This window comes from Chiloscyllium plagiosum, chromosome 5 (assembly GCF_004010195.1).
Source record: "Chiloscyllium plagiosum isolate BGI_BamShark_2017 chromosome 5, ASM401019v2, whole genome shotgun sequence".
Lineage (NCBI taxonomy): Eukaryota > Metazoa > Chordata > Chondrichthyes > Orectolobiformes > Hemiscylliidae > Chiloscyllium > Chiloscyllium plagiosum.
In genome coordinates this window covers 85,543,866-85,558,812 of record NC_057714.1, presented here as the reverse complement: position 1 = coordinate 85,558,812, position 14,947 = coordinate 85,543,866, and the positions used below count along the sequence as shown (strand labels likewise).

At 39.5% G+C, this 14,947-nt stretch overlaps 1 protein-coding gene across 10 annotated transcripts in view; it reads left to right on the top strand.

Moving 5' to 3' along the window:
- pdss1 (prenyl (decaprenyl) diphosphate synthase, subunit 1) overlaps positions 1-14,947 on the top strand; it is a 55,717-nt gene that overhangs the window by 27,818 nt on the left and 12,952 nt on the right. For all 10 annotated transcript variants that reach the window (XM_043690553.1, XM_043690554.1, XM_043690552.1 and 7 more), the window contains 6 exons: positions 2,082-2,223; positions 5,101-5,212; positions 5,297-5,406; positions 6,717-6,797; positions 6,890-7,003; positions 14,128-14,208. In XM_043690553.1, the coding sequence (XP_043546488.1) occupies positions 2,082-2,223; positions 5,101-5,212; positions 5,297-5,406; positions 6,717-6,797; positions 6,890-7,003; positions 14,128-14,208 (640 nt within the window). The remainder of the gene's footprint in view (positions 1-2,081; positions 2,224-5,100; positions 5,213-5,296; positions 5,407-6,716; positions 6,798-6,889; positions 7,004-14,127; positions 14,209-14,947) is intronic.

Genomic DNA, 14,947 nt, shown 5'->3' with positions numbered 1-14,947 from the left:
TTTTCACGCAGAGGGTGGTACGTGTATGGAATGAGCTGCCAGAGGATGTGGTGGAGGCTGGTACAATTGCAACATTTAAGAGGCATTTGGATGTGTATATGAATAGGAAGGGTTTGGAGGGATATGGGCCAGGCGCTGGCAGGTGGGACTAGATTGGGTTGGGATATCTGGTCGGCATGGACGGGTTGGACCGAAGGGTCTGTTTCCATGCTGTACATCTCTATGACTCTGTAATCAAGCATGATCTGTTTCTGCAAACCAATGCTGGCTGTTCTCAATGAACTGCTAATTCTCCAAATGCTTATTGATACCTCCATTCATGTTTTGAAGTCCTACCACTAGTTATTAAATTAATCAATGTACAATTACTAGTAATGTCATACTTGTCAATCTCCACCCCTCTGGCACGTCTTCTACATACAGGGAAGATTGGAAAATTATAGCAAACTCTGTTAACCTCCTCTCAACTTTGGAAGCTAGCCATGTGGCCTTTAAGCATTGTCCATCTTTCCCAAACATCCTTCCTATCATTTTAAACCCATTGTCTCTCTGCATTGACCAAAATTTCATCAGATTATTTCTTTCTCTTATAAAATAGTAAATTGACACTTACACACTAATGTCATCCTAAAATTAAAATCATGAAATGCCAATTTTACAGCAGTGTGTAATTGCTTATCATAACTCCTGTTTTTGCGTGAGTGGGTTGCTGTGTTGCCAGTAACAACATTGATGTAAGTTGCTACTAACCAAATTATTAACATACATTAATAACCTTTTTAAAAAATGTGTGACAAGAATATTTTTGCAGAACTCTGGTTACATAAGAGTAGGCTATTTAGCCCCTCAAGCCTGTTCCACCATTCAGTGAGATCAAACTTAGTTATAGATATATACAGCATGGAAACAGACTCATCGGTCCAACTCGACCATGCCTACCAGATATCCTAAATAAATCTAGTCCCATTTACAAGCATTTGGCCCCTATTCTTCAAAACCCATCCTATTCATCTAGCCATCCAGATGCCTTTTAAGTGTTGTGATTGTACCAGCCTCCACTAGCTCCTTTGGCAGCTAATTCCATACACGCACCACCTGTTAGATCAAATTTAGATCTTTCCCCTCTCCACTTAAACATATGCCATCTAGCTTTGGACTCTCCCACCACTGGGAAAACACCTTGTCTATTTACACCATTCATGTTCGTGATGATTTTATCAACCTCCAGAAGGTCACCCTTCAGCCTCCGATGTTCCAGGGAAAATAGCCCCAGTCTATTCAGCCTCTTTTTAGCTAAACCCTCCAACCCTGGCAACATCCCTGTAAATCCCTTCTGAACCCTTTCAAGTTTCCCAACATCCTTTGTATAGCAGGGAGACCAGAACCGCGCACAATATCCCAGTAGTGGCCTAACCAATGTCCTGTACAGCCGCAACATGACCTCCCAACTTCTATACTCAATGCACTGACCAATAAAGTCAAGCATACCAAATGCCACCTTCACTGTCCCATCTACCTCTGACACTACTTTCAAAGAACTATGAATTTGCACTCAGCAACACTCCCCAGGACCTTACCATTAAGAATGTAAGTCGTGCCCTGATTTGCCTTTCCAAAATGCAGCACCTCACATTTATCTAACTTAAACTCATTGGCCCATCTGATCAAGTCCTGCTCCACTCTGAGATAACCTTCTTCGCTGTCCAGTACACCTTCAGATTCTTCAGAACTATTTTGAAGAAGGGTCCCTGGACTTGAAATGTTAACTGTGCTTCTTTCCATTCTCCAAAATTCCTATTAGAAGGAAAGTAGTTTAGATGTAATATCTTGTTTCACATCTTGTTTTAATTTTTTTAAGTCTTTGACATTTTGAACTATTTTGAGCCAATACTTAAGTCCTAAGAAAATACAACTGAGTAGTTCTGTTGCTGCTACATAGCCTGAACTTTAGCGTTCAATCATTCTTAATATAAAAGTGTCATCTTCCCAAAAAGTGTAGGTTTCGATGAACCAGACTGTGTTGTTTCTCCCAGGGTCATATCATAGTTAATTTTTTCTTCCTTTCTATCCATTCTGTCTAGGGAGTTGTCGAGTAGCCAGCACTCGATAGGCATGATCGTTGAGATGATCCATACTGCTAGCCTTGTGCATGATGACGTTATTGATGGATCAGATACTCGACGGGGTAAAATTACTGTAAATAAAATCTGGGGAGAGAGAAAGGTGAGTGTGACTGCTATGGTCATGAATAATTGGTTCATAGTCTAGACTCAACCAACAGAAGTAACTTCTGTCTATCTAATGTATTCCCCATAATATCTTAAATAAGTTACCCCTTAACTTTCTAAATTCCAAGGAATCCCATTTAATTTAATTTTTCACAATTTAACTCTTTGGAGATTCTGGAAACTGTTGAAAAAACCATGCTATTCTCCCTCCTGTGCTGGTGTAAGACACTGTACCCAGAACTAGTCATTGTACTCTGGTGTGAACTATCCCGTGCTTTAGTTGTCAGTCAGTTCTTCTTCTATTCTAGTCCTTCAGATAGACCTGTTATTCAGCCTGTCGACATGCCACTCACACTATTTGTACTTATCTTTTGACACTCTTAATTACCTAGAATTACCTTGCCATTACCTCTCAGGCACAGAAGTTATAGGCAACGTGCTTTCCTCCACTTCATCTAATGTAGGAGCAGTGCTCTAAAGGCTTGTGATTTCAAATCAAATTGGTGGACTTTAATCATTTGATTTATTATTGTTACATGTACTGAGTGTGCAAAGTATTGTTTTGCGTGCTATCCAAGCAAATCATACCTTAACTAAGTAAATCAGGGTAATACAGAGTGCAGGATAAAGTATTACAGCTAGAGAAGGTGCAGAGAAAGATCAACTCTAATATGACAGGTCCATTCATAGGTCTGGTAACACAAGGGGACAAGTTATTCATGAATCTGTTGGTAAAAGTTTTCCAACTTCTGTATCTTCTGGCCAATGGAAGAGGGTGAGAAGAGTACAAAGGAGGAGGGAGGGGCCTTTGATTATGTTGGCTGGCTTTCCTGAGTCAGCAGGAACTGTAGTCAATGGAAAGAAAGTTGGTTTGCGTGAATGACTGGGCTGCATTCACAACTCTGTAATTTCCTGCGGTCTTGGGCAGAGCGGTTACCATATCAAGCTGTGATGCATCTGGAATAGGATGCTTTCTATGGTGCATCTCTTAAAATTGATAAGAGTCATTGGCAAGAATAAAATTGATAAGAGAATGCAACTGGTTCTAACTTTTTAGTATTTTAAGTACTTTTTTTTTGTTCCCAGGTGAATAGCCTGACATTTGCCTGTATTGGAGTCAGTTATCAGTTTTTGATTATTCACTTAATCTATTCATACTGCTGTAACTTTGTCTGTCTATATTGCATGCAGTTCAGCATGCCTTTCTGCCATGGAAAAGTTAGTGGTGTAGATCTTAAGGATCACAAGTCATATCCTGCCCATATGCTTAATCTGTCCCTTAAACTTCAATCAATTTATTAACCAAGTCAATAATCTGCCTCCATCCTAAGGGACTTTCATCAAATGACTTCTGGAAGTCCACTACATATATGATATAAAACATTAATTTATAGCACTCACTCCCTCAAAACTCACTGGACATAATCTATCTTGCAAATCCACAAGTTTTCTGTTTCAGCTGAAATTTCTTAGGTGTTATTCTTGTCATATATTGATTCCTGTAACTTCCTGATGAGTGATGTTAAGCTAACTGATCTAATTTCCTAGTTTCCACGTGAAGTGTTTTATTTCCACACAATTATCTCAGCCATGGGATGGTAGTGGAATAAAGAGAATTTGTGGAAGATCATAGGTAGAATAACAGTAATTTTCTCACCTATTTCCTCTATCTTGCTTCTATCACTCTTTACTGTTGTTATTTTTTTTGTTGCTACTATTTTATATAACTCTAATTTGCTTGATTTCCCTAATTTTGATGCCCAGTTTCCTTAGTATGCAATCCCTTTTCTAGAATTGTTAGTAGTGAATATTTAACATGTCCAACACTCGCCCCTGATGTCCACTGCTGTCAATCTCACTATTAATTTCAATAAAATGTTAAGCTTCCTCACGATGTAAGGCACACATGCTGATCCAGAAGTTTTGACGATGATAGAGAAAGGAAGTGAGATATACTTGATTGTAATAGACATGGTGATTTTTGTTCGAGGAAATAAAATGTAATTGGTAAAACTATTAGTGTTGTGCTCTCTAGACAGGTTTCTGGGTATGCTAAGTCATTTTAAATATGCAGATTTTGTGGGACCATCTCATTGCTTGCCTTAGTGTGACTTATTTATAATATTTGAGTTTTAATATTTTATGCACACAGTGTGAACTGGTGTTAAGGATGACAATTGCACTTTCCAAACCTATGACCTCTACCACCTAGGACGTAGACGGGAGCACATCTGGCTTCAAGTTCCCTCTTTTGTCCAGACCATTCTCACTTGGAACTATATTGTAATTCCTTCACTGCCTCTATCTCTGCATCCAGATCTAGAAGCTCTTTTCTAACAGCACTTTAGGGGTACCTAATCTCCAGAGACTTGTGTGATTCATCAGCCCCTTCCCAAGAATAAATAGGGATGTTCAGGGCATGCTGGGCTAGCCAGCAACAAGCGCATTCTAGGAATGAATTGAATAAAACCTTTTGTATTCAAAAGGACAAACAATGTGTCTCTTTTAACCAGTGAGATTTGAGGAATTGAGAAATGAATAGGAACAACTGAGTGAGACTATATTAAGAGTGAATAAATTCAATGTCAAAGTAAATGTGGAGAATAAAATGGGGGAAAAGAGACTGGCAAAAGAAAGATGAGTAACTTTTCTTTGCTACTTGATTTAGGACAACGTTACAGTTACAGCATTCCCTCAACACCTTGATGGGAATGCAAAACAAGAACTACTTGTTTGCTGAAAACACTGCTCTGGAAAACCCTTATGTTCAGCCCTAATTCAGGAAACTATCAATAAGTAAAGTTGTTGCATATGTATGAATTGTTTTATCCCTGCTTCTACTGTGCATTATTCAGTGAATTTTTCATTGCAGGCTATTTTGGCCGGAGACTTTGTTCTCTCTGCAGCCTCCGTGGCCCTTGCCCGTCTTGGTAACAACACTGTAGTATCCATTTTTACTCAAGCAATTGAAGACTTGGTGCGAGGTTAGTTTAAATTTGATTTGAAGGCATAAAATAGTCTTCAATGGTTGATATTTTGTGAATTAACATCTTTACTTTTCTGTTTAGGAGAATTTATGCAGCTGGGCTCCAAAGAAAATGAGAATGAAAGATTTGGGCATTACCTTGAGAAAACATTCAAGAAGACTGCAAGCCTCATAGCAAACAGTTGTAAAGCAGTATGTACGTTCTTAAAGCAATTGGAATTATGTCTGACAAATTATTGTGGAATATAAAATACATTTTATAATACAAAATGCCTACTATGTAAGATTTTACATGTATCATTTGATTTAATGCAAGGATTGAGAGAAGGTTGTAGCCTAATTGCTACAATTAATCAGTTCAGAGGTATTTTATTTCAAAGCTACACTGTCCTAGTATTTTTACTTAATATAGCGTTTTTTTGGTTACTCATCCCTAATTGTAATGCCCATTTTCCTTCGTATGCAATCCCTTTTATTTACTAGAATTGTTAATAAATGAATACAGGTGGTTTCCCCCCATATCTCAGGCGATACCCTCCAAGACCTACTGCAGATAGTAGTGAATCCTATCATTTAAATGGGAAGTTTACCTCCCTGGCAGATCCCAGAATGTTACAGGAAAGGGAGGTTTTATTGTATTTAATATGTCTGAACTTGCCCCTAATATTCACTACTGTCAATCTCAGTAATTTCAATAAAAATGGTAACTTCTGGATCAGCACGTGTGACTTACATTGTGAGGAAGCTTTGAGGATGGAAACAAAAAAGCTTGATTGTAATAGAAAGTGATTTTTTTTTTGTTTAAGGAAGTAAAATATAATTAGTAAAACTTAGTGTTTCTGGTTATGCTTATTATTTTTAAATGTACAGATTTTTGTGGGAGCACCTCAAATCACTTCCATTTAAGGTAGTATCCTAAACAAATCCATAGGTTACATTAAATCTCTAGTACCTTTTTAAGTGGCCATCCTTCCTCAAAGGATTTGAAAAGTGACTGTAGATATTCATAGCTGAACCTGAACCTCACATGAACCTAACAATGAAAAACCTGGTTTGAATGTGCAATGTGTTGGACCAATTGCAGAAATGACTGCAGCTCTGGCTTGCATCAATTAAGTCAAACTAGATTTGGAGCTGAATTGGTCTGAGAATTAAGGGTTACATGAAAAAGCCAGTCATAAACCTGTTGAATGTTGGAGCAGACATGAGGGGCTGAATGGCTTACCTCACTTCTATTTCTTTTATGGTCTATGATTTTTAAATTACTGCAATATTTTAAGTAATACCGGCTATAAAATGTTTCAGGCTGCAGATCTCACTAGAGATGATTTGCATTAAAAATAGGCAGGCAAAGCAAATCAAATTTGACATTTAAATTGACAGGTTGGTTGCTTCAGTTAAATCATTAAAAACAGGTCCAGATCGGAAAATACATGGTTTTATCAAAAACAAATCAAATGAGTGTTTGTTTGTTTGTTTGCTTTTTATTTATTTAAATAAAGGTCTCTATCCTTGGTAATTGTGACCCAGATGTCCAGGAAATTGCATACCAATATGGAAGAAATATTGGGATAGCATTTCAGGTACTGTAAAGATTATATTTAATCTCTTGTGACTTTCCTGGAACAAGATAGCCTGTAGTAATGTCCATTTCTAAAACCTATATTTGTTTCAGTTGGTAGATGATGTGTTGGACTTCACCTCCTGTGCGAATCAGTTAGGAAAACCTGCTGCTGCTGACCTGAAGCTTGGATTGGCAACAGGCCCGGTGTTGTTTGCTTGCCAACAGGTAACATAAACATACATAAAGCATATTTTATTTCACTTTTCTAGAGACCTGGCTTTAAAATTTGCTTTAATTATTTGCTTCTTTGGGGAGAATGATGCTTGATGTGAATTTCACTGTAAAAACTTGCAGCAAATCATTCCTGCAATTTTGTAAATGGAGTTAAACCATAATTCGAAGCGGACATTAATCAGTGGTAAATTCTGTGGTGTAGAAAGAGAGTCTTGCCATTTTTAGCATTCACATTCTGAAAATAGAATTTTATTAGTCAGCATTTATTGCCTTCAGTAGTGGTACGCTGCCATTTTGAATCAATGCAATCCGTATAACTTATGTACACGCACAATCGTTAGAAAGGGAGTTTCAGGAATTTAACCCAGTGACAGTGAAGAAATAGCAATTAAACTTCCAGGACAGAATAACACGTGAACTTGAAAATGGTGGTATTCCTATGCATTTACTATCCTTTCAGGTGGTAGAGGTTACACGTTTTTGAAGGAGGCTTGTTAAGTTATTGCCATGCATCTTTTAGATGGTACACATTGTTACACGACACCAGTGGTGGAGAGAGTGCATGATGTAGAATCTCAGGATATTTCAAAATACTTCAGCCAATTAAGTACTCTGTTTTGTTTATACACTGCACTTGCAGTGGTGTTAAATAAAAGATATCTAGTGTTCCAGACAAGAGGGCTAATTCCCTGGCTCAGCTGCAATACAGCATTAATGATTCTTTTATTTTCACCAGAGAAGGCAAATTGGACCTGGCTTATTGCATCTCTGCTTCAAATCAACACTGCAGGGCAGTTGTTTTAATTCACATGAAGTCCTGGAATGGGATTTAAACCCACAATTGAAAAATATTTCATAACTGGTTTTCAATAGCAGCTGCTATGAACAATAGATGGTAGGGATAACTTTTTTTGGCTGTATAAAATAACCATGTGGCCCTGAAAGCATAGCTAAATAAAATTACTGATGGAAATTTTAGCCTGGCAATCAGGAAGAGGAGTGGATAACAAATAGTAAAGTCATTGGACCAGAGACTTCAGTTACTCTGGGATATTGGCTTCAAATCCTCCCATGGCAGCTGATAGAGCTGTTTTCTAAGTTTGAATTCCATATCATTTTAATATCTCAATCATTGGACCAGAATACTGCTGTCAGCAGTACAGCATGGAAGCAGACCCTTTGGTCGAACTCATCCATGCCAATAAATAAACCTAGTCTCATGTGCCAGCATTTGGCCCATATCCCTCCGATGCCTTTAAAATGTTGTAATTGTACCAGTCTCTACCACTTGCTGTGTGGCAAAAGTTACCCCTTAGGTACCTTTTTAAACCTTCTCCCCCTCACCTTAAACCTATTGTCTTTCAATTTTGGACACCCCCTCCACCTTGCAGAAAAGACCTTGGCTATTTACCCTATCCATGCTCCTCATGATTTTATAAACCTCTAAAAGTCACCCCTTAGCCTCCAATACTCCAGAAAAAAATAGCCCTAGCCTATTGTCTTTCCCTATAGTTCAAACCCTCCAACCATGGCAACATCCTTTGTAAACCTTCTCTAATTTTTAAGTTTCACAACATCTTTCCGATAGAAGGGAGACCACAATTGAATGCAGTATTCCAAAAGTGGCTGAACCAATGACCTGTACAGCTGCATCATGATCTCCCAACTCCTACTCTCAATGCACAGGCCAATAAAGGCAAACATACCAACTACTGCCTTCACTATCCTATCTACCAGAGACTCCACTTCCAAGGAACTGTGAACCTGAACTCCAAGGTCTCATTGTTTAGCAACACTCTCCAGTCCTTGCCCTTCCAAATAAGTGGAAAAACTTGCCCACCATAGATGTCAGACTCATCAGTTTGTAGTTTCCTTACCACCTTCCTGAAACTGTGGAACCATGTTAGCCAACCTCCAGTCTTCAGCACCTCACCTATGGCTATCGATGATACAAAATATCTAAGTGAGCAGCCCAACAATTACTGCCCTCAATTCCCACAGAGTTCTAAGGTACAGCTGGAGACAGTAAGGACTGCAGGTGCTAGAAGCTAGAGTCAGACAGCATCTGAGAGCAGGAAAAGTCTATGTTTTGGCCCAAAACGTAGACTTTTCCTGCTTATCTGATACTGTCTGACCGGCTGTGATTTCCCAGCTTCACATATATTGACTCTTGGGTATACCTGATCAGGTCCTGGGGACCTATCCACCTTTATGCGTTAAGACATCCAGCACCATCTCTGTCATATGGACATTAAGATTTTGCTTTGTTTCCCCATGTTCTCTTTCTTTCATATTCTTCTCTACCTTGACCTTATGGAAGGTTGTCACTAATGAAACAGTCAATGATATTTGGAACTAGGACACCGTACAGAGGAACACTGCAGCAAAATCCTGGGACTGAGGTGGTTAATATCCAATAACCACAGCAATCAGCTTTTGAGATGGCTTTATCTCTAACTTTAGCACATGTCAAACATCAGTAAAGATGACTTCCAGGGTTAACTACGTAAACATGTCATATTGGGATAATAGTAGCCAACAGCTAAGTCAATATCAGTGGTCTGCTCAGTTTAATTGGTTTTTGATTTTGCTGTGTTGACTGCATACAATGGAATGATTCACTAGGCAATTTGCAAGTTAACCATATTCCTAAATCTGGTGTTTATGTGGACCAGATTTTTTTTAAACAGAAAAGTGTCCTTACCTAATAGTGTAAGGTATTAAGATAGAGGATCAGCCACGATCATGGCATTCACGAGGACATTGGAAAATTTAAATGGAAACAATATGAACAGATGATATGAGCAAATAGCAGGAGCTTGTTGCCAAGGCACGATGTTTATTTGAAAAACTGGTGTGGACACGATGGGCCAAATAGCTTTCTCACAGGATACGAGATACAAAACAAGTATTCTCCTGCTATTTGGTCATATCTTTTCATATTGTTTCCATTTAAAATCTTCCAGTGCCCTCGTGAATGCATGATTGTGGCTGATCCTCTATCATAGTACCTAACACCATTAGGTAAGGACACATTGTCAAAATAATCTGGTCCATAACACCAGATTTTAGGAATATGGTTAACTTGCAAATTGCCTAGCGAGTCACTCCATTGTACGCAAAGTCAAAAACGAATGATACTGAACGGACCACCTGATATTGACTTAACTGTTGCTAAAGACCAGTGGTTACTATTATCCCAATATGACATGCTTACCCAGTTAACCCTGGAAGGCTTCTTTACTAATGTCTGACACTTGCTAAAGTTAGAGGCAAAGCTAATGGTTGTGGTTATTGGACGTTAACTACCTCAGTCCCACAACTTTGCTGTAGTGTTCCTCTGTGTGGTGCCCTAGTTCCAACTATCATAGACTATTTAATCAGTGACCATCTTTCCATCATAAGGTCAAAGTGGAGATGTTTGCACAATGTTAAACACCATTTGCAACTCCTCACACTAAAGCAATCCAAATTAGCAAGACCTGGACCACATCCAGGCTTGGCCTGAGAAGTGGCAAGAAAGATTCATGCCACATTAGTACCAGGCAATGACTATCTCTAAAGAGAGTCCAAACATTTGTCCATGACATTCAATGGCATTACCATAATTTATGCCTTCACCATTAACATCCTAGGAGGATACCATTCACTAGCAAAAACTGGACCAGCTATAATGGCTACAGGAACAGTTGGGAATTCAAGTAACTCAATCTACGACTCCCCAAAGCCTGCCCACCAGCTACATCCACGTCCATTAAACTCTAAATAGCAACTGTTTCCTCTCTCCTCAGATTCTGCCAGGCCTCCTGAGTTTCTCTAGCATTGTTTTTATATTTTGGTGGACAAAGTACTCCACATAATACCATTGATAGTGCAGCACTGAATTTCATCCACAAGATACACCACATCAAATCTCTTTGAAAGAAGTTTACAAATCTGTAGCCTCTACATTTCTCATTACCACCACCAATGGGTTCATCCCCAAGGCACACCATCCTGGCTTGAACTTCTAACCATGTGCCTTCACTGTCAGTGGGTTAAAGTCCTGGAACTCCCTTCTTGCCATTACCATGGTGTGTACGTAGACCATTAGTGCAGTACAGATCCTTCATGTTGTGCTGACCTGTGAAACCAATCTGAAGCCCGTCTAACCTACCATTTTCATCCATGTTTATCCATTGACCATTTAAATGCCTTTAAAGTTGGCAAGTCTACTACTGTTGCAGGCAGGGTGTTCTGCACCCCTACTACAGAGTAAAGAAACTGCCTGTGGCTTCTGTCCTATATCTACTATGCGTCAATTTAAATTTGTCCCCTCATGTGAGCCATCACCATCCAACCCTCTGATTATCTTTGTCTCAATTAAGTCACCTCTCGACCTCCTTGTAACAAAAACACCCTCATTTTAAAGCTATGTCCCCTCATGCTAGCCAGAGGAAAAAGGTTCTCATTGTCCACCCTATCTAATCCTGATTATCTTGTGTCAATTAAGTCACCTCTCAACCTTCTTTAACAAAAATAGTCTCATGTACCTCAGCCTTTCCTCATAAAACCTTCCCTGTATACCAGACAACACCCTCTTAAATCTCCTCTGAACCCTTTCCAAAGCTTCCACATCCTTCCTATAATACAGCAACCAGAACTGTACGCAATACACCAGTTTTGTATAGCTGCAACATTGACCTCATAGCTCCAAAACTCAATCCCCCTACCAATAAAAGCTAACACACTGTATACCTGCTTAACAACCCTATCAACCTGGGTGGCAACTTTCAGGGATCTATGTACATGACACAGATCTCTCTGCTCATCTACACTACCAAGAATCTCACCATTAGCCCAGTAATCTGCATTCCTGTTGCTCCTTCCAAAGTGATTCACCTCTCACTTTTCCTCATTAAATTCCATTTGCCCACCTCTCAGCCCAGCTCTGCAGCTTATCTATGTCCCTCTGTAACCTGCAACATCCTTCAGCACTATCCACAACTTCACCAACCTTTGTTATCTGCAATTTTACTAACCCATCCTTGTACACCCGGGTTCAATTCCCACCTCAGGCGACTGACTGTGCGGAGTTTGCACATTCTCCCCGTGTCTGCGTGGGTTTCCTCTGGGTGCTCCGGTTTCCTCCCACAGTCCAAAAATGTGCAGGTCAGGTGAATTGGCTATGCTAAATTGCCCGTAGTGTTAGGTAAGGGGTAGATGTAGGAGTATGGGTGAGTTGCGCTTCGGCGGGGCGGTGTGGACTTGTTGGGCCGAAGGGCCTGTTTCCACACTGAGTAATCTAATCTAATCTAAACCCTTATCCAGGTCATTTTATAAAAGAGAAACAATAGTAGCCCCAAAACCGATCCTTGTGGTACACCACTAGTAACTGAACTCCAAGATGAACATTTCCCATCAACCACCACCCCGTATCTTTCAGCTAGCCAATGTCTGATCCAAACCACTAAAATTACCCTCAATCCCATGCCTCCATATTTTGTACAATAGCCTACTGCTAGTAATCTTATCAAACCACCATTTTACCCTCATCCACCTGTTTGGTCACCATGTCAAAGAACTCTAAGGTTTACAAGGCACGACCTACCCTTAACAAAAGCGTGTTGACTATCCTTTTTTTCATTCCTCTCGATGATAAATCCTCTTAATCTTTTCCAACACTTTATCCACAACCGAAGGAAGGCCCACTGGTCTCTAATTACCAGAGTTGTCTCTACTCTCCTTGAGAAAGGGGACAACATTTGCTATCCTCCAGTCTTCTGGCACTATTCTTGTTGACAATGACAATATTAAGATCAAAGCCAAAGGTTCTGCAATCTCCTCCCTGGCTTCCCAGAGAAGCTGGAGGAGAAAGTGAGGTCTGCAGATGCTGGAGATCAGAGCTGAAAATGTGTTGCTGGAAAAGCGCAGCAGGTCAGGCAGCATCCAGGGAACAGGAGAATCGTCGTTTCGGGCTTCCTGAAGAAGGGCTTATGCCCGAAGCTGCCTGACCTGCTGCGCTTTTCCAGCAACACATTTTCAGCTGCCCAGAGAAGCTCCTTTATTAGAATGTTTATAAACCCCTATGAGCCTCTCACTTGGGTATTAAATAATTTGTGATCTTGCAAACTGAATAATCCTCAACCATCCTAAATATTAATATGTTCTTGTGAAATGTCAAAAGGTAATATCTGGTACTGACAGTTGATAAAACACCAGTTCTTTATGGGGAATCTAGAAAAAGTAGAAGTAAACTATCTAATGAAATCAAGCACTTGCTTCATACAAAGTGGTGAAAACATGGAGTACTCAACTCATGATTAAATCCTCATGGATGCAGATGAATAATGGAATTAGTGTGCAGATCAGCCACAGTAGCAAAGAATGGTTTTCTCCAGTTTGATGTTAAAAATCTCCCCCTTGCAGGCTTCACATGCACAATTAGAATAGTTAATGAATGAAACTTGAGTCAAATCACTAAAGATCACATCTAGATTTTCTACTTTAAGGAATTTGTGCAATTTATATTCAGAACAACAATGCACAACTAATCTTGGTTGAAAAATCAGCAAGCCTTAACCTCATGAACATATTTCAAGCTGAGGAATGGATCTAATCTGGCGACTGAAGCATTATTGCAACAGGCATTGAAGATCTGCTGTATCATAGCAGTGTTCTTTTCACCAGTAACTTAATTAGCAATTCTGAAAGTCTCAATTTGTGCAAACTGTCACTCTTCAAAAATTCAGTACCCTCCATCTGCTATCATAGCAACACTACCTACCAGAGCCAAAAAGTGCAGTACTGAACAGACACAGGCAGCACCAGAGGAGCAGGAGAGTACGTGTTTCGAGCATAAGCATTCCTGAAGAGGAGCTTATGCTCAAAACGTCGACTCTACTGCTCCTCAGATGTTGCCTGACCAGCTGTGCTTTTCCAGCACCACACCTTTTGACTGATCTCCAGCATCTGCAGTCCTCACATTCTCCTACTTACCAGGGCCAATCAGGTAGTCAGAGTTCAGTGCTGCAGTGCAATTTAAGGAAATGCAAATGTATGAACTTGTGTTTATAAGGCACCAATACATGTGAATAAGAAAAGTGCTTAAGTGTTGCACTTTTTTCTCCCCCAAGTTTCCTGAATTACATACCCTAATTATGAGACGCTTCAGTGTGGATGGTGATGTAGATCAAGCTTGGCAATATGTACAACAGGTAAGGAAGTACAAAATATTAAGCATATAAATTGGGACTTGTCATTGTAAAGTGTAAACAAATGTAAGTATGGCATGAACATTTCTCATAGAAGGAAGAAACTCATTAAGGAAACCCCAGAATCAGATTCATGATTTATTACAGAATACCACAACTATATCACATTGTTACTAAAATATTAAAGTGGCCTCTTTAAACTTTCTCAGCATCTCATCCCAGGTTTCAAAGTCTCCACTGTTGCATATACTTTTGAAGATAGTGTTAGAATTAGTTTTGTACTAGATGCTGGAACCATAAATGAATGGCTTTCATATATCGGGGGTTTCTCTCCAGTATTATTCAGACAGTCTTGAGTATATTATTTGCGATGCCCTTCTGCCTTTACTTTGAGCCAAGGTTAATTCATTCCTTGATGGTAATAGAAGAGAATGACAGGCATGAGGTTAGTCTTGAAGTGATGGCCATCGTGCCTCAGATATTCAGTTAACATGCTCTATGTTTTCAAAATCTATTCCATTTACTTCAGCAATGGTACGTGTTGAATATAAATCTGTCATAATGTAAAGGGTAGTACAGCAGTCACTTTTATCACTACTGCTATCCAAAATAAGTAGATTAGTGAGAGTTAAGTTGGTTTTCATAACTGACAGCCAAAGGACATGTTATGAGACAGCAACTCTTGGTAATGGACATTGATTGGGAACTTCATTATGCCCTTTCCAACTTCACTGTTGCTTTT